General features: G+C 54.5%; 1 protein-coding gene across 2 annotated transcripts; it reads right to left on the bottom strand.

Moving 5' to 3' along the window:
* Positions 1 to 206: 206 nt before the first annotated feature.
* RAC2 (Rac family small GTPase 2) lies at positions 207 to 16,861 on the bottom strand. 2 transcript variants are annotated; one of them, XM_057743206.1, is made up of 8 exons: positions 16,843 to 16,861; positions 15,237 to 15,362; positions 13,065 to 13,136; positions 5,694 to 5,811; positions 4,912 to 4,974; positions 4,398 to 4,557; positions 949 to 1,081; positions 207 to 343 (listed from the first exon to the last, which is right to left on the bottom strand). In XM_057743206.1, the coding sequence occupies exons 2-7, from the start codon at positions 15,269 to 15,271 to the stop codon at positions 951 to 953; spliced, it is 579 nt and encodes a 192-aa protein (XP_057599189.1). In that variant the 5' UTR covers positions 15,272 to 15,362; positions 16,843 to 16,861; the 3' UTR covers positions 207 to 343; positions 949 to 950. The 2 variants fall into 2 exon arrangements, with proteins under 2 accessions (XP_057599189.1, XP_057599188.1); XM_057743205.1 differs by lacking the exon at positions 16,843 to 16,861 and having other exon boundaries at positions 13,065 to 13,176; positions 15,237 to 15,255.
* Between the last annotated feature and the right edge of the window lie 5,238 nt (positions 16,862 to 22,099).

Raw genomic sequence — 22,099 nt, 5'->3', positions numbered from 1 at the left:
AGGGGATTCAGGCATTACGAGGGAGCAGTAAACAGGTAGATGATGCCATGGGTGGCATCTGACCGTAGCAACGCAGGGGTGGCCTATCGGGTCCTAGGGTTCCCCTCTGACCCCTGGGAAGGCAGGAGCATAAGGGGATGGGGACGCAGCACCTACAAATTCACACTCTTCGGGCCCCGGGGGTGGGACCTCCAGGACAGAGAAGACGATCAACCAAGCTCTGTAGCCATCTTGCTAAGAAACGCCACAGGAAGGGGACAGCATGGCCAGCCGGGGTGCCATCGGGCTTTGGGTGGGGGCCCCGGAGGGTCAGAACCATCTGGCTGGGAGGGCTGGGTGTGTCCTGGAAGGGAGACAGGCAGGGGGTGAGAATTTAGGACCAAGCAGAATCCACAGCCCACTCACGGCTCTCCTGGCTCCCGGCTCCTTCCAACTGCCAGCTTTTGCCCAAGGTTGGCCAAGTCCTCTCCGTCCTTCTTGTCCCACCCATCCTGGAAGCCTTGTGGGTGCCTCCAACCCCCACCCATCCCTCTTCTGCCCCAGTAGCCTCATAGCTCAGACTGCCCTGCTTCCACCCCAATATGTGGTGTCAGGTGTCCCCTGCTCAACCAGACTCTCTCGAGGGGCAGGGGCCGAGGTATCTTTCCACCCTGGTCCTCCCTGCCCTCCTGCAGGGACAGCAGAGTGGGAGCTCAGTAACACCATGCCTTGGCTCAGGTTACCTGGCATTTTCTGATATTTTAAACCTTCCTTCTGGGAATCGGGCTCACAGAGCAGGACCGACTCAGACAAATGGGCACACTGAAGTCCCTTTGAGGATCCCTCTTCTGTCCTGGCCTTAATGCCACTCCCAGTGGAAACCTAGGGCCAGAGCCTGATGTACCAGAGCCTGATGTGGGGGGGTGGGAGGGAGAGAGGGCCATGAAGTGGTGGGGGAGGGGCTCTTACCCCTAGAGGATGCTGCAGGGGCGCTTCTGCGGCCGCGTGGGCTGTGGGCATAGGACGGCCCGGATCGCCTCGTCGAAGACGGTTTTCAGGCCTCGCTGGGTGAGGGCTGAGCACTCCAGGTATTTCACTGAGTCTGGGTGAGGGCAGCAAGAGGGTGGAGGCCTAGGTCAGGGCTGGGCAAAACCCCCTCCCAAGCCGTACAACTGCACCAGGCTGTGGGGGCCAACTGGGCTGTGTCACTCAGAGCAGGGTGTTTACCCCTCTGTGCCTCAGTCTCCTCATGTCTAAAGGGGGGGCTTTATTCACATAGAGAGGTTAAGACCTGCGAGAGCAGGTCTGTGTCTTTCCTGGACGCTTCAGCCCTTAATTTGCAGAAGGCAGCAGGAATTTTGATACCTTCCTGGGAAGAAAGGAGCTCAAGCTTCAGTGACTAAATCTCTTGGCACCTCATCTTCTTCTAGGAAATCTCCACATACCTGCCTTCACATTCCCCCAGGAGGCCTGAGGAACCCATGGCCGGCTCACCAGGACCTTCCAAATGTCACCTAACTGGTCCTTTGCATCACCCTATTTTACAGATGAGAAAACTGAGGCTCAGAAAAGTCACTTGTCCAAAGTCACACACTAGACATTTCCCCTCCCCCAGGGGGCAGCTGGGGGCCCTCAGCAAGAGGAATGGGAACTGGGGAGCCCCCCTTCCCCCTGTGAGGGGACCAGCCTTCTCCCACGTGACCACTCAGGGCTGGAGCCAAGAACACAGACAGCGAGGAAGGCGGGCTGAGCCCCACTCTCAGCGGCAGTGTTCCGTGACCTTCTAAAAGGAAGCTGTGTGAGTTCCTGCGTCCATTACAACCCGAGCAGTCTCCTTGAAGTGAACAACTGAAAAAATCCCCTCTGCGAGAGTCTTGGGGGCCGATTTCAGGAACCAGAGAAGGAGAGGACAGGAAGGGGGAACTTTGTTCTTCTGTTGGGGGAGGAAGCAGACTGACATTGATCAGTACCTGCACACTGCCAGGCACTGAGCTGGGCGCTTCCGACAACCCTGTGAAGAAATTCTGTGATTCCCCGCTTCCCAAGTGAGGAATCAGGCCCAGAGAGGGGACACCCTGGGCCCAGAGACACACAGCTGGGAGAGGGAAGCCAGGATCTCAGGAGGGGCAACCCGGGGACAAGGGAAAGAAAGCGTGGGGCAGGGACAAGGAAACTGAAACCCAGAGAGGATGTCACTGGTCCAAAGTCACATGCTGGATGTCTCTCTTGCACACGGGAGCAGTGTCCCGCCAGGGAGCATGGGCAGTGGTCCCAGGGCTCAGCTGGCAGGAACGTAGCAGCCCAAGTTGGATCTGGGAGGCTCATTACCATAACACTCTGTGCCTAGAAAGGTGTCACTGGGCATTTGGCCACTGTCTCCCTGCAGGACCGTGGCCAGTGTCCACGTCTTCCTTTCACACCCACCAACTGCAGCCTCCCTGGCACCTGCCACCCTCCTTCCTCTTGGCTCAGTAGAGTCCAGAGAAAGGGTCCTGACTGGGGGCCTGGCCACTCCTGGACTTCGGCCTGTCCCCCTCTCTGCGTCCCAGTCTCCCACCTCTGGGAGCAGCAGACCACCCTGATTGAGGGAGCCAGGCAGCCCAGGTTTGAGTCTCGGCTCTGCCAACATCCCAGCTGGGTAGCCTCGAGCCAGTGACTTCTCCTCCCTGAGCCTCAGTTTCCTGGTCTGTAAAGTGGGGTGATGAGAGTCCCTCCTTCATAGCTGCTATGACCATGAAGCAGGAGAACGTACTGGCCCAGCACCCAGGAAGCGCTCAACCCACGTCAGCTGTGATAAGCAGCTGGGGTCAGAGCCGTTCCGCAACCCGTCACCCTGGACTGGTGAGCAGAGGCAGCTGCTGTCCTCATCAGCGTGCAGGCCCCCCAGGCCTCCCCCTTGGCCTGGACTGGTCTGAGGCAAGTTCAAAGTCATTAGTCACTGCCCCTGCCCCACCCCCACCTGGGATCAGCTCAGGGGAAAATTGGCTAGAGGCCAACGCAGGGCCCCCAAGTCATCACCTTCTGGAAGAGAAAGGACCTTTAGGGGGTATATAGGCTGGCTTGTACGAATGGGGAAACTGAGGTCCAGAGAGGGGGAGCCACTGGCCCAAGGTCACACAGTCGGTGCCAGGACCAGAATCCAGGCTTCCAGGCCCGGCCTGATCCCAAAGCCCATGCTTTAAGAAGGACAGGGTCCGACACAGGCTGGGGAGTCACCGCCTTGGGAGGAGGGCATCCATGGGAACAGGCTGTTCAGAAAGAAGAGAAGGCAGGGGTGCAGTGCCCAGTGTTTGTGAGGGAAGACCAGAGGGCCTGGGAGCCAGAGTCCCTAGAAGGCGCGTAGGACCAGGGTTTAAGCAGCAGCAGAAGCCCCTGGGAAAGATGGCCGTGTCACTGGGCTAGTCACAGGAGGGGGGAGGTGGCGGCTGCGGTTTCTCTTCCTGTGAAGAGATGCAAGTCCCCAGGGCCCTCCCAGTTCCGGCGGAAGGAAGAGCGGCAGGGCTGAGGGAAGGAAGGGTTGTGGGAGGCCCCACCAACTCAGGGGCCAAACCCTGGGCCTGCAGGACCCTGCGGTGACACAGGGCCCCCCGGGCAGCTGGATCGCTGCTCATAGTGGCCCAGCCCGGCTGGTGGTCCCAGGCTCTTGGGCAAGTGCCCCGTCCCCGGGCTGCAGGCAGGTCAGGGCCTGACAGGACAGCAGGCCTGGATGCCACAGAAGAGACCAGACCCATCGGTCATCACCTCCCTGGTGCAGGCAGCCCTGAGCCACCATGACGAGACCCCCAAGCCAGTGGTTTCTGGTCCTGTGTTTGAATTCTGGTTCTGCCACCTACCAGCTGCGTGACCCTGAGCAGTCGCTTGTCTGGCCCAGTGACTGGGAGGCAAAGAGGAGTTGGGCTGAGAAGCCAGGAGGGTGGGGACTGGGGGATGGGAAGGAGGCAGAGGGAAAGATATCGCCCTTCAAACCCAAGCAGAAGCACCTCCTCCAGGAAGACTTCCTGGAAAACCCAAGCTTGACTTGGCGGCTCATCCTCTGAGAAACCACAGCGCATCCACTCCATCCCTGCTTCTGTCTGTCCAAATGCACTTATTTCAATATCTGCTGATGGAGTATACTAATATGTATAATAATACTTAGCACAGAGTGCTTCCCTCGTGCGGTGCTGCTCTAGGAGCTCATAGGTGTGAATCCATTTAATTCTCCCACCACCCAGAGCTACTACGATTGCCACGTTTCACTGAGGAGGAAACAGGCACAGAGAGCTAAGCGACTCGTCCAGGGTCACACAGCTGGTACACGGCACCGCCAGGGTTAGAACCACACAGCCTAGCCCTGGAGCCTGTGTTTGCAGTCCCCTCGAGGCTGAGTCAGGGCTCCCCCTATACCCCGCTCCCCTCTCTGAGCCCGAGCCCCGTACCAATCTCCTTGGCCAATGCCAGGCCCTGCGGGTAGGTAATAGGCGCCAGCTTCTTCTCCTTCAGCTTCTCAATGGTGTCCTTGTCGTCCCGCAGGTCCAGCTTGGTGCCCACCAGGATAATGGGCGTGCTGGGGCAGTGATGCCGCACCTCCGGGAACCACTGGGCCGGTGGGCAGGGGGCGGGAAGTTGTGTAGGGAGTGGGGGAGAGGAGGGGTACCACGTTGGGAGAAGACAAGAGGGGGGCGTGAGAGTGTGTGGGGAGGAGCGAGGACAAGGTTAGAGAGTAAAGCTAACTACCCCAGCCCCCTCTGAGATCCCCTCTGAGTCTCATCCAGAGCACCACCCCCACCCCCTGGCCCCCGCCCGCCCTGGCTGGCACTGGAAGCCCCCTCTGCCCACGTCCTCTGCTGCCCCAGAGGCAGGCCAGAGTCATCGGTCCCCCCCTCCTGTGCCCCCTCCTCAGGATCACGTGCCCCTTCCATCCCCCCAGGACCCCCAATCCGTCCTGCTCACCTTGGCCCGGACATTCTCGTAGGAGGCTGGGCTGACAAGGGAGAAGCAGATGAGGAAGACGTCCTGGGGGGTCAGACAAGGGTTACTTGTGAGGGGAGGCCTGGTGGCATCCCACCTGGGCCCTCCCAGCCCTGGGCAGCCACCGAGAGGTGGAGCAGCCCAGGGGATGCTGGGTGCTTACGAGCCGGCAGAGCAGGGATTCCCTTCTCTCCTCTACAGCAGGCTGCTGCTTGCTTATTCAACACTTTCCAAAGGGCAGAGCCTGTTCTAAGTGGTTAATCCTCACACAGCACTGCTGCTACCCCATTCTACAGACAGGGAAAGTGAGGCTTACAAGGATTAAAGGGTTTGCCATCTGGAACTCTAGAATCCATGCTCCTCACCAGGCACTCATGGCCCTGGTCACCAGTCCCAGCCCCTTCCTTGCCATCCTGGAGGGAGAGCCGAGCAGCCGCAGAGCCACCTGCGGGTGTGCCCCCATCTCTCCTCCCCTCCCCCAGCCCGCTCCGGGCTGGCCACCGTGAGCTCCCACTGGATCCCCGTCCAGGGTCTGCCAGCGCCACCCACTGAGAACCAGGCGGTGCCAGAGCCCACAAGGCAGAGGGGCTGGGAAGACAGAGGGCAGAGTGATAACAGGGGACTGATGGAGGGCAGGGACTCCTCAAGCTGGGCCTGAAGGGCAGGGTCAGGCTTCACCAGGCCGAGCTGGCGGAAGGGCATCCCAGGCAGAGGGAACAGAGACGCAAAGGCCAGGACCACGAGGAAGGGATGGGGCTGCCTACCGTCTGCGGGTAGGAGAGCGGCCGGAGGCGGTCGTAGTCCTCCTGCCCAGCCGTGTCCCACAGCCCCAGGTTCACGGGTTTGCTGTCCACCATCACGTTGGCTGAATAGTTGTCAAACCTGTGGGAACAGGCAAGACAGAGTGTCAGTCCCCAGCCCTGGAGTCTGGGGACTTGCAGTCCATGGTTCCATGGCAGAGACCAAGACCCAGAGAGGGTCTGCAACGGGACCAAAGTCACACAGCACCATGCAGTTGACATTTATTTTCTGCTTTTTTAAAATACTGATCTATTACATAAAAAATTTTAAATGCAGTTTAAGCATAAAGAGGAAAACATTGTCTCTACTATTTTTCTGCCCTTACCTATCCTTCGGAGAGATGATTTTTTGAGGTTGCATAACATTCTCTCCAAGTTATGATCAGAATAAACTTTACCCACCTCCTAGGCTGGATGCTGCAGCTGGTCACCCAATATTTGTTGAATGAGGGTTCAATTCCCATTTTAGGTTGGGTCCCCCCAGAAACAAACCGTGAGATGAGGGAGTGGTACCAGTGGTTTATTTGGGAAATGACCCCAGGCAGCCGAGGGAGCGGAGTGGGGAACAGGCAAGAAGAGACAGGCTATTGAGCTGTTACTTCAGGGGAACTGGGGCTCCGTCTTGCTGGGCCCACTGAGCTCAGGGCATCCCCCAGAGGAGGCAGGGAGCTGGGTATTTATCCACCTTCTCCATCTCCCGTTGGCAGAGTGATGTCCTGGGGCGTTAATGCCCTGGCCTTCCAGCCCACCCCGAGTGCACGCCAAAAGCTCTCAGTCACTGGAGATTTCTGGAAATTCCCCTGGTGCACACTGGAAAGACACATGCTGAAGGCATAGGGTGGGGCAGACGCTAAAATCTCCCTGCCAACACCAGAGAGGCCTCCAGGGCAATCGCACAAGCTTCCAGATTTTTTAAAAAATTCAGTCCAATAGTATTTCTCACTACACACATCCCTGAGAGGTAGGAGCTGGTTCCTCATGCTGTGCAAGAGAAAACTGGGATCAGAGAGGTAGAGTGACTGGCCCAAAGCCACACAGCCAGTGAGCAACCAAACCAGGTGTGAAGCCAGTTCTGCCTGATTCCACATCCAGTGCTCACTACCCCGTGTCACAGCTGTGCTTCCACAGATGCCCTCGGCCCCTGTCCCTGAGGGCTAGGGACCACCACCTTCTCTCTCCTCGTTGAGGCCCTGCTCTTTGTCTGCTGACCTGGTCCGCTGAGACCTCAGGCTCCTCCAGCTTCTCCTCCTTCTCCTCCCTTCACACACCAGCCAAGCCGTTTCCGTTTCCGGGCAAGGCTCACGCTTCCTGCCTCCCTGCGTCTGCTCATGCTGTGTCCCCTCCCCAGAATGCCCTCCCCCTCCTCTCCTTGTCCCAGATATTTCTTCTCACCCTTGTGGGTAACACGTGGTCCTCCACACTCTCCAGCCTGTGCTCCTGTCTGTCTGTGCCTCTCTCAGGAATACCTTTATGTCCCCTTGTCACCCTGTCTCCTAGTCATGCTTCAAAACCCTGCCCAGGCAGTTCCTCCTCTGTGGGAAAATGTCCCAGCCACCTCCCTCCCTGTCCCTCACCTAGAAAGAGCTTGTTGTTCCCTCCCTCAGGCAACTGCTTCGCCTTAACTATGAGCTGGCGTTTAGTGTGTCTGTCCCGCCACAGGCTGTGGGCTCCGTGGGGGTGGGGCGCATGTCTGTTTCATCTCTGAAGTCTCAGGACTGGCACCTAGTGAGTGTAGGTGGAACAGAGTCAAACCAAACTGAACTGAAGCCCTAGGGATGGCACCTCCTTCATGAAGCCCTCCCAGAACACTGCTCCATGACAGGCTGCAGAAGCTGTAATGTTTCAGAGCAACACCAAAGACCTCTGTCCTGAGACAGACACCACCCCACCCCACCCCACTCCCAAAAAAGTGGGCAGCCTGATATGTTTAACACCCCATGCTTGTCCAGCCTAAAGTTCCACAGATGGCCCTGCTCCCTTCTGCCTGGAAACTTCCTGCAAACGCCCCTTCCCTGGCTTCCCACTATTTTTTCCTTACTCATCCTCTTACTCATCCTCTCTCCAGCCCCGTTTCAAGGTCACCTCCTCCAGGAAGACTTTCCCAAGCCCCAGCCAGGTCGGGCGCCCCCACCCTGCCCCAACTTGGCACCCAAACGACAGACATCAAGCCTGGCTTGTTCCTCAAGGCACTGAGGCCAGCATCGCGTTTGGCATGTGGTAGGTGCTCTGTGTACCTTCTCTGGGTACCACCCATACCGCCGTGGGATTTCAGGTGGAAGGCGCTGTTCAGGGAGACACTGCTGGGCATAATGGGAAAAGTGCCTGTTCTTTCTTTGGCTTTAGCCAGAAATACTCCTTTGGGACAAGCTTAGAATATAGGAGCACTCTCTCCTCTAATGTCCAGTCTGAAATTCTGACTCCAGAAAGACCCCCAAGATTCCTTGAGCCAAAGGCATCTATCTTCTCTGAGCCAACTCCAGGGTCTCAGGGGCCATGGCGATGAGGAAAAAGCTGGTCCCTGTGGCAACACCAAGCACCAGCATACGTGATGTCGCATAGTCCCGTGTGACCAAAGACAAAAGAACCTCAAGTTGACAGGTGAGGAAACCGAGGGCCCAAGAGGTCAAATAACTTTTCCAAGGCCAGCCAGCTCACAAGCACAGGAGCTGGGATTTGAACTGGGCTCCTTCTGTACACTCATCTGTGAGCAAGAGAGTTGATGAACGCACCGCAGGAGGGTTGATTCACCTGGCAATAGCCACCCAGAGTTGGGAGGGAACAGCAAGTTCCTTGTGAAGCCTCGTCCTGGCTGTGTGACCCTGGGTGAGTAACCCAGCTTCTCTGAGGCTCACTTTCTTCACTGTGAAAAAAAAAACCCTATCTCTTGGGGCCATTAGGAGGATCCAGGGACAGAGGATGTCCAAGTCACCCTGGGGAGATGCTGAGAAGCTGAGCAATCTCATCCCTAAACACGCCCATCACTGGCCCCTCCCTCGAGGACCACCTGCCAGGGGGGAGCTGAGGGATGACTGCAGGGACAATGACCCACACCCTCCGGGTTCCCCGCTTCAGAGACCCACAGACAGCCAGGACTAGGGGAACCTTATACCACCACTGCAGCCAACCCTCACTCCCATTTTCCAGATGAGGAAACTGAGACCCACAGATAGGAAGGGATTTGCCCAAGATCTCATAGTCAGTTGGTGGCACAACCAGGACTAGATCCTGTTAACCCAGTTCAGAAAAGCCCATGGTGTAAGCATCACTGCGATTTCATGGCTGGAGACTCAGTGGAGTTAGAGCTGGGGTAGGGGAGCTGACCCGGAGCTGTGCAGAGGGCAGGGAGCTCACGTTTGCTGAGCACCCAGGGGTTCCTAAGTGCTGTTTTAGGCCTTTCATACGTAGATCATTTCAGTGGGTCCAGGAAGTGGATTCTACCATTGTGCCCATTTTACACATGAGGAAACTGAGATCCAGAGCCCGAGAGTGACGTGCCCACGGTCGCACAGCTGGAACGCTCTCACCCAGCGTCTGTGTGGCCTCTTTCTGCAACCCCCCAGGGCTGCAGGCCCAGCCCTGACCCCGGCATGGAGTGGTGGAGGGCCTGGGGCCAGGTGAAAGGGGTCTCAGCGCTGGGCATCACCTGACCACCACCCAAGCCTCCAGGGGAAGGAGGGTGGACTCGCAGAACACAGAGACCATAGAGCACACATGGCTGGTGACGTGGGGTCCAGGGATGATTAATAGGTCAGGCAGGGCGCAACCCACTGTTAGGATTTGGGGCATGGCCCTCTAGGCAATGGGGCGCCACTGAGAGGCTTCACCGGACAGGGCTGACATGATTGGCTTTGCATTTGGAAAAGGCCCTCTTGGTCACTGGGCGGAAAAGCCTTGGAGAAGGGTCAGAGGGGACGCTGGGAGACAGAGCCGCCTGTGAGAGGGGCAGGTGGCTGGAGGAGATGGGGGAGCAGAAAGGTGTCCCAGATGGGATGCGAGGGGACAGAGGCCATGGATGAGCAGCGGGGAGGCTTGAGCCGGCCAGACACACTGAGGGAATACCACGTCCGGTGGCAGGAGTATGGGGCGAGGGGGAGTTGCGAGGCCAGGCAGGAAAGCTCGGCAGGGCCCTTGGTACGTCCACTAGAGAGGCTGGACATCATCCTGTCTCTGCGAATCCGGGCTGGACTTGCCCGTTTACAAAGGAAGGTGAAAACAAAGCACTGGCCCATCCGACCTAAATTAACCAAGTGTGTGCTTCCTTCCCAGAGAGAAGCCCCCGCAGGGCTGAGCCCCCTGCTGGTGGCTGAGTTCTAGCACCTTCTCAGGGCAGGCTGGAGCACACCCACCCTCCCTGCCTGCCAGGGCGGTCTGGTCACTACAGAGCGCCAGAGATGTGCTCAGCTCTGTTCTGGAAGCTGGTCTAATGAACTAGACAGACCAGGGCCCTGTCCTCAGGGAGCTTCCACCCCAGCAGGAGAGTCATATCAGGACGGGCTACAAAGACTGTCCAGCAGCGTGGAGGGAAGCAGGGGGCCTGGGTGGAGGGAGGGGCTGTTTAGACAGGGGGTCAGGGAGGGGATACCTGAGCAGGGAAATGGGTGATGGGACGTGGTGAGTGCAGAGGCCTGGGGGAGGCTGGCGTGTCTGGCCCCCAGGGACCAGAGTGGAGTGGGTAAGAGATGGGTTTTAAGAGAAGAATTTAGGCCAAGGTCAGGCTCCATCTTCATTTTTGCTTTTGAAAGCTCACCTGGGCTTCTGTCTGAGCATCGTCCTAAGGGGAGGGGAAGGGGAGACCCCCTAGGTCATGGGCACCGGAGAGCAGGGTCTTCCCGCCTTGTCTCTGTATCCCCAACACCCAGCACAGGACCATCCACAGAGCAGGCTTCAATCTCCCCATCTGTGAGACAGGGCTTTGACCCTGAGCTCTTATCTCCCAACCCCAGGCAGCGAGCTGAGCTCAGCTCTCTCGCTGACCTGATCTGGCTCCATTGGCACATGACTCCGGCCCCAGCAAACGCTACCATCTCCAGCCCCAGAGCTCTCTTGACCTTTATCTCTGTGCCAGAGATCTCAGGCTGCCTGCTCTCCCCAACTCCGCTCTCCCAGGCCGCCCCCACCCTCCACCGTCAAGGGCTCAGGGGGCTTATTTTCCCCTCCCTGTCACAGGGGTGCAGACACTGTAGCAGAAGCCCCTCTGGGCGCTTGTCCAGAGCCGAGTAACTCCATATGGAAGACAAAGAGAGTGGGGTGCAGGCCTGGCTACGTACTTGGCAGGGTCCAACACAAAACGAAATTGCAGGGCCCCTTGGGCAAACATTAAGAATTTCAGGATGGGGGCATCTGAGCATTAAACCAAGTGCAGGACCCTCCTGAGTGTGGGGCGCTGTGTGCCTGCCTAGATGGCCCACCTGGGAGCCGGCCCTGCTCTCTGACCCAGCTCCTCAGAGTCTTGGGAAGGTAAACCTTGTTTGGTCCATTCTGTCTGTCCTCCCACAGGGTTGTCCAGGACAACCGAATCCATTCGGGGCCACCGGGGGCCAGTCTCTCCGGGTCACTGAGAGCAACTGGCCCTACCTTGGCCTCTGCTAGTCCTACCATCTTGCACCAGAGAACTTGCCTCATATCTCCCTGCACAGGGAAGGTGCTTGGGCAATGAGCTTGGCATCTCCCAGCCCAGCCCTGCCTCTTAAAGAAAAGGAAACTGAGACTCAGAGAGGAAAGTGATTGGTCTAAGGTCTTTGAGCAAGTGGGCCCTCCAGCCCAGCTGCAACAGGCAGAGACAGGAACAGAGGTAGCACCAGCACAGTCCTGGTGACAATGGCCTTCTGCAGGAGCTGCCTTCCCTGATTCTGCACCCACCTCCCCACTCGGGTCGAGAGCCAGTCCCTCCCTCGGCACCAGTAGGCGCTGATAAACATTCGGTGCTTGATCGTGCAGATAAGGGCTGATGCGGAGAGGACACTCGTGCCATATGGGGTGTTGGGAACTGAAACGGGGCCGAAATCAGTTCTCCAAGCTTTCTACCCAGGTTTCTCTGCCCTCTCCTGGCTGCCATCCTCCTGCCCAGGCTGGGGTCCCTGAAGCACCTGGAGCCTGGGCCAGTGTCCCAGGGAGAAAGAGGAGTAGAGGGAGCCCAGCCCACTTCACGAAGTGGGGGACAGACCCCTTAGCTGCTGTGAGCCTCAGCTTCCCCCGTGGGCACCCTGGGACTAGAATGATACGCACTTCCTCCCGTGAGCATCAAATGAGGTCACACGTGTGTGACATCTCATCCAGGGACCAGTGCACAGTAGGCCCTCAATAGATGGTAGCTGTGATCTGTCCTTCTAGGGCCGCTCCATGAAGTTCAATTCAAGTCAACTCAAAACATATATATCGTGTCTAAGACAATGTATAGATTACACTGCACATAAAACATTCTCCTAAGACAACGGGGAAACCCGGAAAGAATTGGACGTGGCTCCCTGCCCTCCGTAGGCTCACGGGCATGTGACAGATTAGATAAAGTCTCTCTGGGCAGTGAGAGACCCTTTCAGGCTAAACCAGAAAGGCTTCCTGGAGGAAGGGGCACTAGAGCTGGCCTGGAGGTCTTAGACACGTGGACGCAGGAAGGAAAAGCAGTTCATGCGGAGGAAACAGCTAGAGCAAAGTCCTTAGGTGGAAATGCCCAGGGAGTGTGTGGTGACCAGTGCGCAGGAAGCAGACAGAACAAGAAGCAAAGTACGGGGCTATGAAGCCAGAAGAGAAGGTGGGAGAAGGCCACACAGAGCCTTGGATGCTGTGCTGCAGAGTTGAGGGGCTGTCCTGAGAGGGATGGGACCATGAGCATCACTGAGGGAGGGGCTGGTGCTTCCCGTTCACGCCACGTACTCCTACATACCTACATGTCAGGTGGCAGCCCTGCCTCTACATCCAACACGAGGGCAGGCCTCCGGATGGCACTGCCCTCTCCCCCGGCCCAGGCATGTGCCCTGGTGTCAAGGCCCTCCTCCTCCACCCACCCCATCCCTCCCACCCTCCACTCCTCCGCCCAGTCCCCTTCCACCCCGCTCTGGATCAAGCTAGCCCTCTGCGTCTCCCTGCTTGAAGGCCACCCGCACCCCGCCGCAGCCTCTCTCCCCTCCGGGAGGCCCGGCGCTCATCCTGCCGCCGGTTACCGCCTCCCCGGCTGGATCGGTGAGCAGCTCTGCCAGGCAGAGACGGGCTGGCGCCTAACCCCCAAGTGCCCACACAGGCCTGGCACGCAGGAAATGTCTGCAGAAGGGAGGGGCTTGGTGATGCGTGTCCCCCCCAGCCCCCCGCCCTCCGAGTGCGCTGCCCACGCACAGAACTCACACGGTGGGGATGTACTCTCCGGGGAAGGCATTGGTGGTGTAGCTGATGAGGAGGCAGGTCTTGCCCACGGCTCTGAAAGACAGGAAGTTCGAGAGGACAGCGGTCACGGGCCCTGCCCGAGACCCGGGGCGCTTTCTCAGCACCTGCCTGGTTCCCTAGCCCAGTCCCCAGGGAAGACCCAAGTCCACCCCTCTGGGCCTCTGTGTCCCCGTCTGAGAATCCCTGTATCAGTGTTCTCACACCTGAGAGTCCTAAGAGTCACCTGGGGTGTTTGTTAAAGGACATGCTTGGGGGGGTCCCACGGGGGGGTCCCACGGGGGGGTCCCACCCTAGAGATTCTGAATCATGGGTGTGGAGCGGGTCTGGGAATGTGTATTTGTAATAGGCTTTCCCAGGTGACACTGATGTGAGACAGAGGGTTAAGAGCAGGGGGTCCCCAGGAGGCCCCCGGTACCTGCCCAGGGTTCCGCCACCACTCCCCTGGGATCCAGATCCCAGCTTCGCCACCCACCCAGTGGTAGCGCCATCTTAGGCAAGTCACTTAACCTCCCTATGCCTCAGTTTCCCCATCCAGAAAATAGGGATAAGATGAGTCCATCCTCATAGGAGGGACTGAGAGATAAATTCGACAAAGCCAGTAAAAGAACTGAGCACAGCCCTGGTGTAGCATAGCAGCTGGCAAATGCTGGGGAAAGCCTCACCCTCCTCTTTCCCCCCCACCTCACCAGAGGGCATGGCAGTTAAGAGCATGGAGTTTAGGAATCCGAGAGACCAGGGTTCAAATCCCATGAGGTCTTGGGCAAATGACTTGACTTCTTTGAACTTCAGTTTTCCCACCTGCAAAATGGGCCTAATATTAAGGTTGGTGGGAGGATAAAATAGAGGGGTGTGACTAAGCCCAGGGCCTGCATATAGTAAGTACTAAGTTAGCAGTGATCACCATTACTTGCGCAGTCTTTGCCCTCAGTCTGCTGGGCTGGGACGGGGCAGGGGGCACAGGTAGCCCCGGGCCTTCCCCTGCCCCACTTGGTTTTGTCACTTCCTGCTCTGAGGGGGCCGGCTGCCCTCTCCTCCCCACCCCCTCCCCTGGGCCTGCCACCAAGGTAACTCTGAGTGACTGGAGCCTTGCCCTTGGCTTCCACCCTCTGCTCCTCAGATCAGATACAAAGCAGAAGGGAGCTGGACCAGCGGCAGATAACGGGCGGGCGGCAGCCGTGCATCGGAATCAGCTGAGGGCTGCCTGATAAGCCAGCCCGCCCCAGGCCAGAAGCCTCTTAAGGCCTCAGGCTGCCCCTCTGTAGGATGGGAGAGTTGGATAAGAGACCTGCCCAGCCAGAAGATGTGAGAATGTGTTAGGGTGGGACCTACAGAAAACCCAAGGAGGTACCTGTGGGCCGGACCCTAAGACAATGTTGCTGGAAGGCATGAGACATGGGATAGCAAACCTGTCATTTTACAGATGAGAAAACCGAGGCCCGTAGAGGCACAGGACAACCTGAGGTCACTGAGATCTGACAGCCGAGAAGGCGCCTCAGCTCAGCCTGGCCCGCACTGACCCCCACGATCCCCCTTCCCCTCCCCCTCTGGTCCTCACCCACATCCCCCACACAACCTCCCCGCCAGGCAGGCTGAGGCTTGGGAGGCCAGCCTCGTTGCACACACATACGTGCAAGACAACCGCTCAAAATATCTCAAGTGATCCCACATCAACCCAGAGGCCATGGGCCTCTTTCCAGATAGCCAGGCTGAGGTTCAGAGAGGTGCTGTGAGTTGCCCAAGGCCACACAGCAGTGCAAGCCAGTGACTAGAGCCCAGGTCAGCCTGGGGACGCACCCGCCCACCGGCATCCACAGAATTGAAGACTGAGGGCCCATGGGAGACCAGCCCCAGCTCTCAGTGTGCAGGCAAGGGGCCCCAGGCACCCCCAACCGCAGTCCTGTACTCTCCACCCAGGCAGCTTCCGGGGTGAGGTGGGCAGACAGAATGAAGCTGTCCTCAGCCCACCCCTGGGGTTCCCTCTGGGCCCCGGGAGAAAAAGGGAGTGGTTCCTCTGGCTGCCTCCCAGGCACCCCTCCATCTGCAGGGCAGGGCGCTTCCCCAGGGATGCCAGGGCGGGAGAGTCCCAGGGCTACCCCAGGAGCGAGCTGTGAGCAAGTCCAGCCAGGTACCTACCCATCTCCCACCACCACACACTTGATGGCCTGCATCGTGTCTGAGGCCTGGGGGGCGGTGGCGGTGACAGCTCAGGGCCTGGAGCGCTTCTGCAGACCCAGGGGTGTGGAGAGCTGGAGAGGCGCCCTGAACGAGGAGGAGCAGCAGCGGGACAGGAGGCAGGAGGAAGCGGAAGGGGAACTTACCCAAGCTGCTGCCCCCACGGCCGTTTACAGAAGGCGGAGCATGCGGTCTGGCAGAACGGCGCAAGGGCGGGGTGGCCCTCAGGTGCTGGGCTGGCCCTGGCCACCCCCACAGACATCCCTGCTCCGGGGGAGACCTGGGGACCCTCTGGGCTGGAAACTCACTTCCAGAGCTGTTCTCCAAGAACTTGCGGATCCCAAGAATGTACTTCTCGGTTCTGAGTGATAAGCATTTAATGAGCACCTACTGTGCGCCAGGCACAGGATGGGGTACTGGCAAGTCCAGGATGCGAGCAGGAAGATACGGCCTCAGCGCAGGTGTCCATAAAACAAGGCAGGAAGTGATGGGGCCACAGAGGATTGACAGGGAGGGGACCTCAGCGTTACACAGCGGGCAAGCTGGGGCCTTCAAGGTGGCATTCAAACTGGCACTTGGAAGCTGGTGTCAGAGAGAGGGTACTCCAGAGGGGAAGACACGGATGCTCCCCCAAGCAGGGGCCAGCGTGGACCCCCTGAGTGTGAAAGGATGGGGGAGAGATGGGGCAGGGGGGAATACGATGAGACAGGAAGGGAGGTGGGGGTCAGCTGACAGAGAAGGGGAAATAGAAAGGAAGTGACAGGCAGTGCCCTGCGCCAGCCAGGCCTTGTGCTGGAGGCAGCCCTGGGAGACCAGGCGCCCTGGGTCAGGAGCTGTGGCCCGTTTGAATGATGCTGAAACAGAAGGCCTGAGAAGTCCGTTGATTCACTAGGACCGCCCAGCCTGAAATCAAACCCAGGGCCAGGTGACTCCAAAATCTTCTGTCACCGCAGCTGCTATCTGGGGGACAGAGCATGAGTTCTGCAGCTGGGTGGGGAGGGGGAGTGCACCCCCTCCGCCTCGAGGAGCCTCCGGATCTGAACGGCACTGGATCTCCGCAGCGGGCTCCGAGGTCAGTCTTCATGGCCACTGCTCCTCATGCCCAGCACCCCTCCGGCTCCAGGGACAAGGGGCAGGAGGGAATGGGCAGAGCCACCCACTCCAGACTCACTCAGAACAAACGGAAAACCAGCCGGAGAATTTGGAGCGAGATGCTGGGTGGCCAGCGCCCCTACCACTCTACCCCCCCACCCCACCCCTCCCCACCCCACCCCGCCACCCCAGCACCTGGAGAGGAACCTTACCAGACCTTCCACACAAGTCACAGGGCTGCCAAGACAGCTTCTGCAGAAAGGGAAATGCTACCTCCCCAAGGACCCACTCCAAAAACTTGGCCGGCCAATGATTAAAACAGGCCAACAAACTTTGATGTCTTTGCTCTGTGCTAAGCTAAGACAGTGGAAAGCACTTCGCGGCGCCCAGACGGGGTCAGGAAGGCCAAGTGTCCCTCCATGACCCACCCTGGGTACCTCACAGGCCACCTAAGGACTTTGTTCTGGCTACTCACCCGAATCCACATTGTTCTCTCAACCACGGCGATCCCGTAAAGCAATCTCTGTGTTAATCTAACAAAAACAATGTGCGAAGTGCAATGTGTGATCCTGGATTAGATCCTGGAACGAGGAAAAAAAATTAATAGAAAAAGTAGTAAAATCCAAGACAAATCTGAAATTAGATAATAGTACTGTACCAAGGTTAATCTCTTAGTTTTGACAAATGAACTGTAGTTATGTAAATGCTGCGAACATAAGGGGAAACTGGGTGAAGGATATGGTGAATTCTCTTACTGTCCTTGCAATTTTTCTGTAAATCTAAAATTATTCCAAAATAAAATGTTTATTTTAAAAAAGAAAAAAGAAAAAAGCACCTCTTCGGGCAAACACAGCCAATGAGTATGGCCATGTGACCTGGAAAGGGGTAGATGTACTGGGTTTTATCCCCCATTTGTCTCCTAGAGTGGAGCTTCCTTGTGCAGTAAACAACCGACTCAACCATACATGGCCATGACGGCCCTAACACCTGCCCCCCATCCTGAGAAAGCTGCGTCTCCAGAACAACCCAAGACGCGACTCTCTCTTTCATTCTGCATGCACCCATTGTACACCTCTTGAATACCTTGCTCTCGGCTTGGTACTGCGGTGGATACAAAACAAGGAAGACGAGAAGCTGCCCCTGAAGAACTCGTGACCTGTAATGAGAGTGACTCAGGGATCTTGGGACCACAGGACATCTTGGGATGGCCCGGATCTGCAGGTGGCCCTGGGTTGTGAGGACAAGCCAGGGTTGGCAGGGGAACAAGATGGGGAGTGAGGCAACCTGGACCACAGCCACCAAGTGCCTGCAAGGCTAGAAGGGCAGTAGCCGTCTCTGCATGCTTCCAATGTGGCGACCACTGCTCTAAGCCCAGGCTGGTGGTGGCTCTATTTTCCCCACCTTTACAGATGAGAAAACCAAGACCTAGAGAGATTCGTGAATTTGCCCAGGATGACGCGACACACTTGTAACCACTACACTGGAAGTGAATGTAGGTCTCCTAGTCCAATGCCCTCATTTCACGGATGAGGAAACTGAGGCTCATGTGCGTGAGACCAAGGCCAAGATGCAGCAGCCCCAGCCTCCTGTCCAGGCCTCTTCACCTTTTCTTTTTCCTTTTCTTGTATGTTTTTAAATATCTATATTGAGACACAGTTCACATACAATAAATAAATTTAAAGTGTACAATTCCATTCATTTTCACAGATACATACAGCCATGAAATCTCCACCAGTCAAGATGCAGAACATCAGAGCACGTTCCCATTTCCATGGAAGGTTTCCTCCCACCCCTGCGCAGTCCATCCCCCCAACCCTGGACCCCCACACAGAGGCTCTGAGCTGCTTTCTGTCATTACAGATTTCTTTGCATTTTCTAGCATGTCACATAAGTGGAATCTCAGTATTCGGCCTCTTGCAGAAGGCTTCTTTCACTCGGCATGTTTTAGAGACCCATCCAGGCTGTTCCATGAGCCGTGGCCCACCCTCTTTGGTTAGTGAGCAGCGGCCCATCCAGGGATGTGTCACCGTTTGCTTATTCATTCAGCCCTCTTTTAACCACACTTTGCAAACTCACTGAATCACAGAAGCACGGGGCGCTTGGGCACGCGCAGAGGGATCATAAAGGCTATCTTTATCCAGTCCCACCTCTGCGCTTCTGGTATCCAGCACTTGGTTCACTGCCCACGAAGCAGCTGCCCGGCCCCTGCTCACATACCTCCAATGATGGGGAACTCATTCCCTTAGGAGACAGTCTCTTCCATCCTCTGGGCAGCCTGGCCTGTTAGAAAACTCTTCCTCATTTTCAACCCAATCCACCTCCCTAGATTTTACCCACAGAGGTCCTAGTTCTTATCCAGGGGCCACTCAGAACTGTCACCTCCCTCCTCCCCACCACAGGCCTTAGGGTTCCGGAAGCACAACCATCACCCAGCAGTGTGCTGGTAAATGGTTAACCTATAGCTCTAGTTCAATTATCTTTGCTTGTGTGTAATATTGCATGATAGGACTATATCAAAATGCATGTATGCAAATCTCCTGCTAATGCATATGCATGAGGATTGTGATGTTTACTTTACAAACAGCTCTGCTGTGGATGTCTGTGGACTCCTGAAGCTGGTGGGTGAGGTTTCTCTAGAACTGGGACAGCAGAGCTGTAGGGCACCTACATCTTTCTCCCTAATACAGAGGGAGAAATCGTTTTTCAGGGGTCCTCATGGGCTACACCCTCACCCACACTTGGTCTTGTAAGACTTTACACTTTTGCCAGCCTCATGGGTGTGGATTGGCCTCTCACTGCAGTTTTAATTTATATTAACTTGTTTCTGGTGATGTTCAGCATCTTTGCAAGTATCTACTGGATGCTGGTGTTTCCTGTTCCGTAAATTATCTTGTCATATCTCTTGTCCATTTCTCTACTTTCTGAAACTTATTTGGAGAAATTCTTTGCATATTCTGACTTTCAAACTTAAATTTGCTATATGCATTACACATCATTTTTCCAGTCTTTGGGATGTCTTTTAATCAGCTGTGACTTTTTTATACACAAATTTTCACTTGGATGTAGTCATTTAGATTTCTTCCCTAGTGATTGTGCTTCTGGAGTGAGTCTTGCTTATGAAGTTCTCCCCTACTCCCGATTTTATAAAGATGTTCTACAGCATTTTCTTCTAAAGCTTCTAAATTTTTGTTTTGCATATTCAGGTCCTTACACACTTGGGATAGATTTTTCGGGTGTGGTGAGACAGGATTTCTTCAATTTTCATGAAATTAAGGGTTTAATTTCGTCGTCTCCATGACCAGTTGTACCAGTACCATTTATTGAGGAGCGCTGCCTGCCTTTTCCCTGGTAAGCTGCCGCCAAGCTGTATTGTGGCAAGTGTGTCTGTACATGTGTGAGTCTGTTCCTAGCCTCTCCATCTATTGGTCTATTTGTCCACCCTGGAGCCAGCATGCTGCCTTAATTACCGAAAATCTTTGTCAGGTCTTTATGTCCGGCAGGGTCTCCTCTCCTAAACTTTTTCAAAATTGTTGTAATTGTCACTGACCATTTGCTCTTTCATAGAAATTTTAGAATCAGCTTGTCAAGTTTCAGGAAAAACTATGTCAGGATTCTGATTAGAATTCTGTTCAATTTATAGAGGAATTTGGAGAGAACTGACATCTTTGTAACATTCAGTCTTCCTACCCATTAATCACGTCATATTTCTTCTTTATAGCTTTCAATAAAGTTTTTTCATTTCTCCCAGAAAGATCATGCACTTCCTTTCAAAAGATTTATTCATTGATACCTTATTACTTTCAGTGTCATTGTAACTAACGCTTTTTAAAATTGCATTTTCTGTTTGTTGCTTTTATGTAGGAGAATATCAAACGTTGCAGATTGAATTTACATATATGGCAACCCGGATGGAAATTCTTATTACAATTTATCTAAAGAGTTTATCTAGAGAGCTACTAACAAGTCTAAGACTGCCTTTGTAAACAGTCTTATCTGTGGAAAATGACAGTTTTATTTCTTCCTTCCCAATTTTTATAACATAATTCCATGGGTTGAACAGGATCGGTAACGGTGGGCATCTTTGCTTATTTCTGATTTTTAAAAGAAGGCTCCTACTGTTTCACCACTGAGTGTGATGCAGGCTCTTGACAAATATTATTCTTATCATATATTATTATCGGTTAAAGAAGGTTCCCTGCTATTCTTAGTAGCAACAGATTCATTATGATCAGAAGTGTTTAATTTTATTGAGCGCTTTTTTTTCTGTATCTGTGGAGATGCTGCGAATAACATTAATACATTCCCTGATGTTCACTTACCCGTGCATTCCTGCGTTAACCTAACTTAGTCACTCTGGGGAATGCTGCTGACTGTCTCCCAACAGCCGTTCTCCACTTCTTCTTTTTAAGAACAGAGCTCCAAGACTTGTAGCCAGCCCCACGCTCACCCAGCTGAAGATCACATCTCTCAGTGTCCCTGGCAGCAAGGTGTGGCCCCATGATTGCATCTGGGGGGAAAGGGTATGAAATGGAAGTGGTGAGTGCAACTTCCGCTGCCATCTCCTTGAAGGCTATGCCATGTGTCCTGTACATCTTTTTTCCCTCCCCACTGGCCAGGAAGTAGAAATACTGGTGCAATCCTGGATACGTGGGGGATGGTAGATTGGAACCACTCACCTCTGGATGGGAGAGAGAAATACACCTTGTCTTCTTTAAGCCACTGTGTTTTGGGGTCTTCTTGTTACAGCAGCTTAAACTATACCCTAACAAACGCAGTCATGATGATTGCCTTTTATAAGTTGCTGGCTTCATACTGCCAATATTGGTGGGGGGGGTCCCCAAGTTCATCAGTGAGATTGGCTAGTAATTTTCCTTTTTCACATTGTCTTTGTCTTTTTCTTTGGCGGGGTGGGGGGGGGTTTCAAAGTTAGAGTAGTTTCATGAAATGAGTTGGTGATATTATCTTTTTTTCTATTTTTAGAGAAGTTTGGATAATGTTGAATTATACCTTCCTTGAATATTTTTTAATATTTGTAAAGCCATCCAGGCCTGGTTTGGGATGATGTAAAAGGAAGGAGTGGTAGACTTTAAACTACTAATTCAATTTCTTTAATAGATACAGAATTATTTGGAATGTCTATTACTTCTTGAGTCATCTTTTATCTACTTTTCTAGAAATATTTAATACATTTTTCTGTTTTGCTTGGGTTTTCAAATTCACTGATACAAAGTTATTCATAGCATTACTTTATAGCTTTTTAATCTCCACTTTTTAATTTCTGTTATATCCCTTCTTTTCACCATATATTATTTTTGCCTCCAAAATTTGTTCTTAACTGCTCCCCAAATTTGTTAATTTTATTAGTCTTTTCAAAGAACCAACGTTTGATCTTGTATATACTTTCTACTATGCAATGTTTTCTGGTCTTATCTTTACTACTTCCTTTCTTTTTTCCTTTGGGTTTATTCTATTGTTCTTATTTTACTTCTCAGTTTTGAATGCTTAGTTCGTGAATTTTCAGCCTCGTTTTATTCCTCATATAAGCTCTTGAGGCTATAAGTTTTTCTCAAATACAACTTTAGGTGCAACCTACAGTTTGTTTGGTAGAATATACATAACATTTACCACAACTTACAATTTTGATATGTGATATTTTATTGTGTTTTAGTTATAAGTATCTTAAGATTTTCATTATGTTTTTTTGATCAATGAGTTATTTGAAAGTATGTTAT

This window comes from Hippopotamus amphibius, chromosome 7, assembly GCF_030028045.1.
Source record: "Hippopotamus amphibius kiboko isolate mHipAmp2 chromosome 7, mHipAmp2.hap2, whole genome shotgun sequence".
Taxonomy (NCBI): Eukaryota; Metazoa; Chordata; class Mammalia; order Artiodactyla; family Hippopotamidae; genus Hippopotamus; species Hippopotamus amphibius.
Note: the sequence above shows the minus strand (reverse complement) of the source record. Positions and strands in the feature narration are given on the sequence as shown.

Bases quoted from the DNA above. Each gene is read 5' to 3' on its own strand.
- RAC2 (XM_057743205.1), bottom strand. The intron at 5,812-13,064 runs GTGAGTTCTGTG...CTGTTCCCACAG, and splicing joins GGAGAGTACATCCCCACCGT to GTTTGACAACTATTCAGCCA. The intron at 4,975-5,693 runs GTAGGCAGCCCC...CTGACCCCCCAG, and splicing joins CGCTCTCCTACCCGCAGACG to GACGTCTTCCTCATCTGCTT.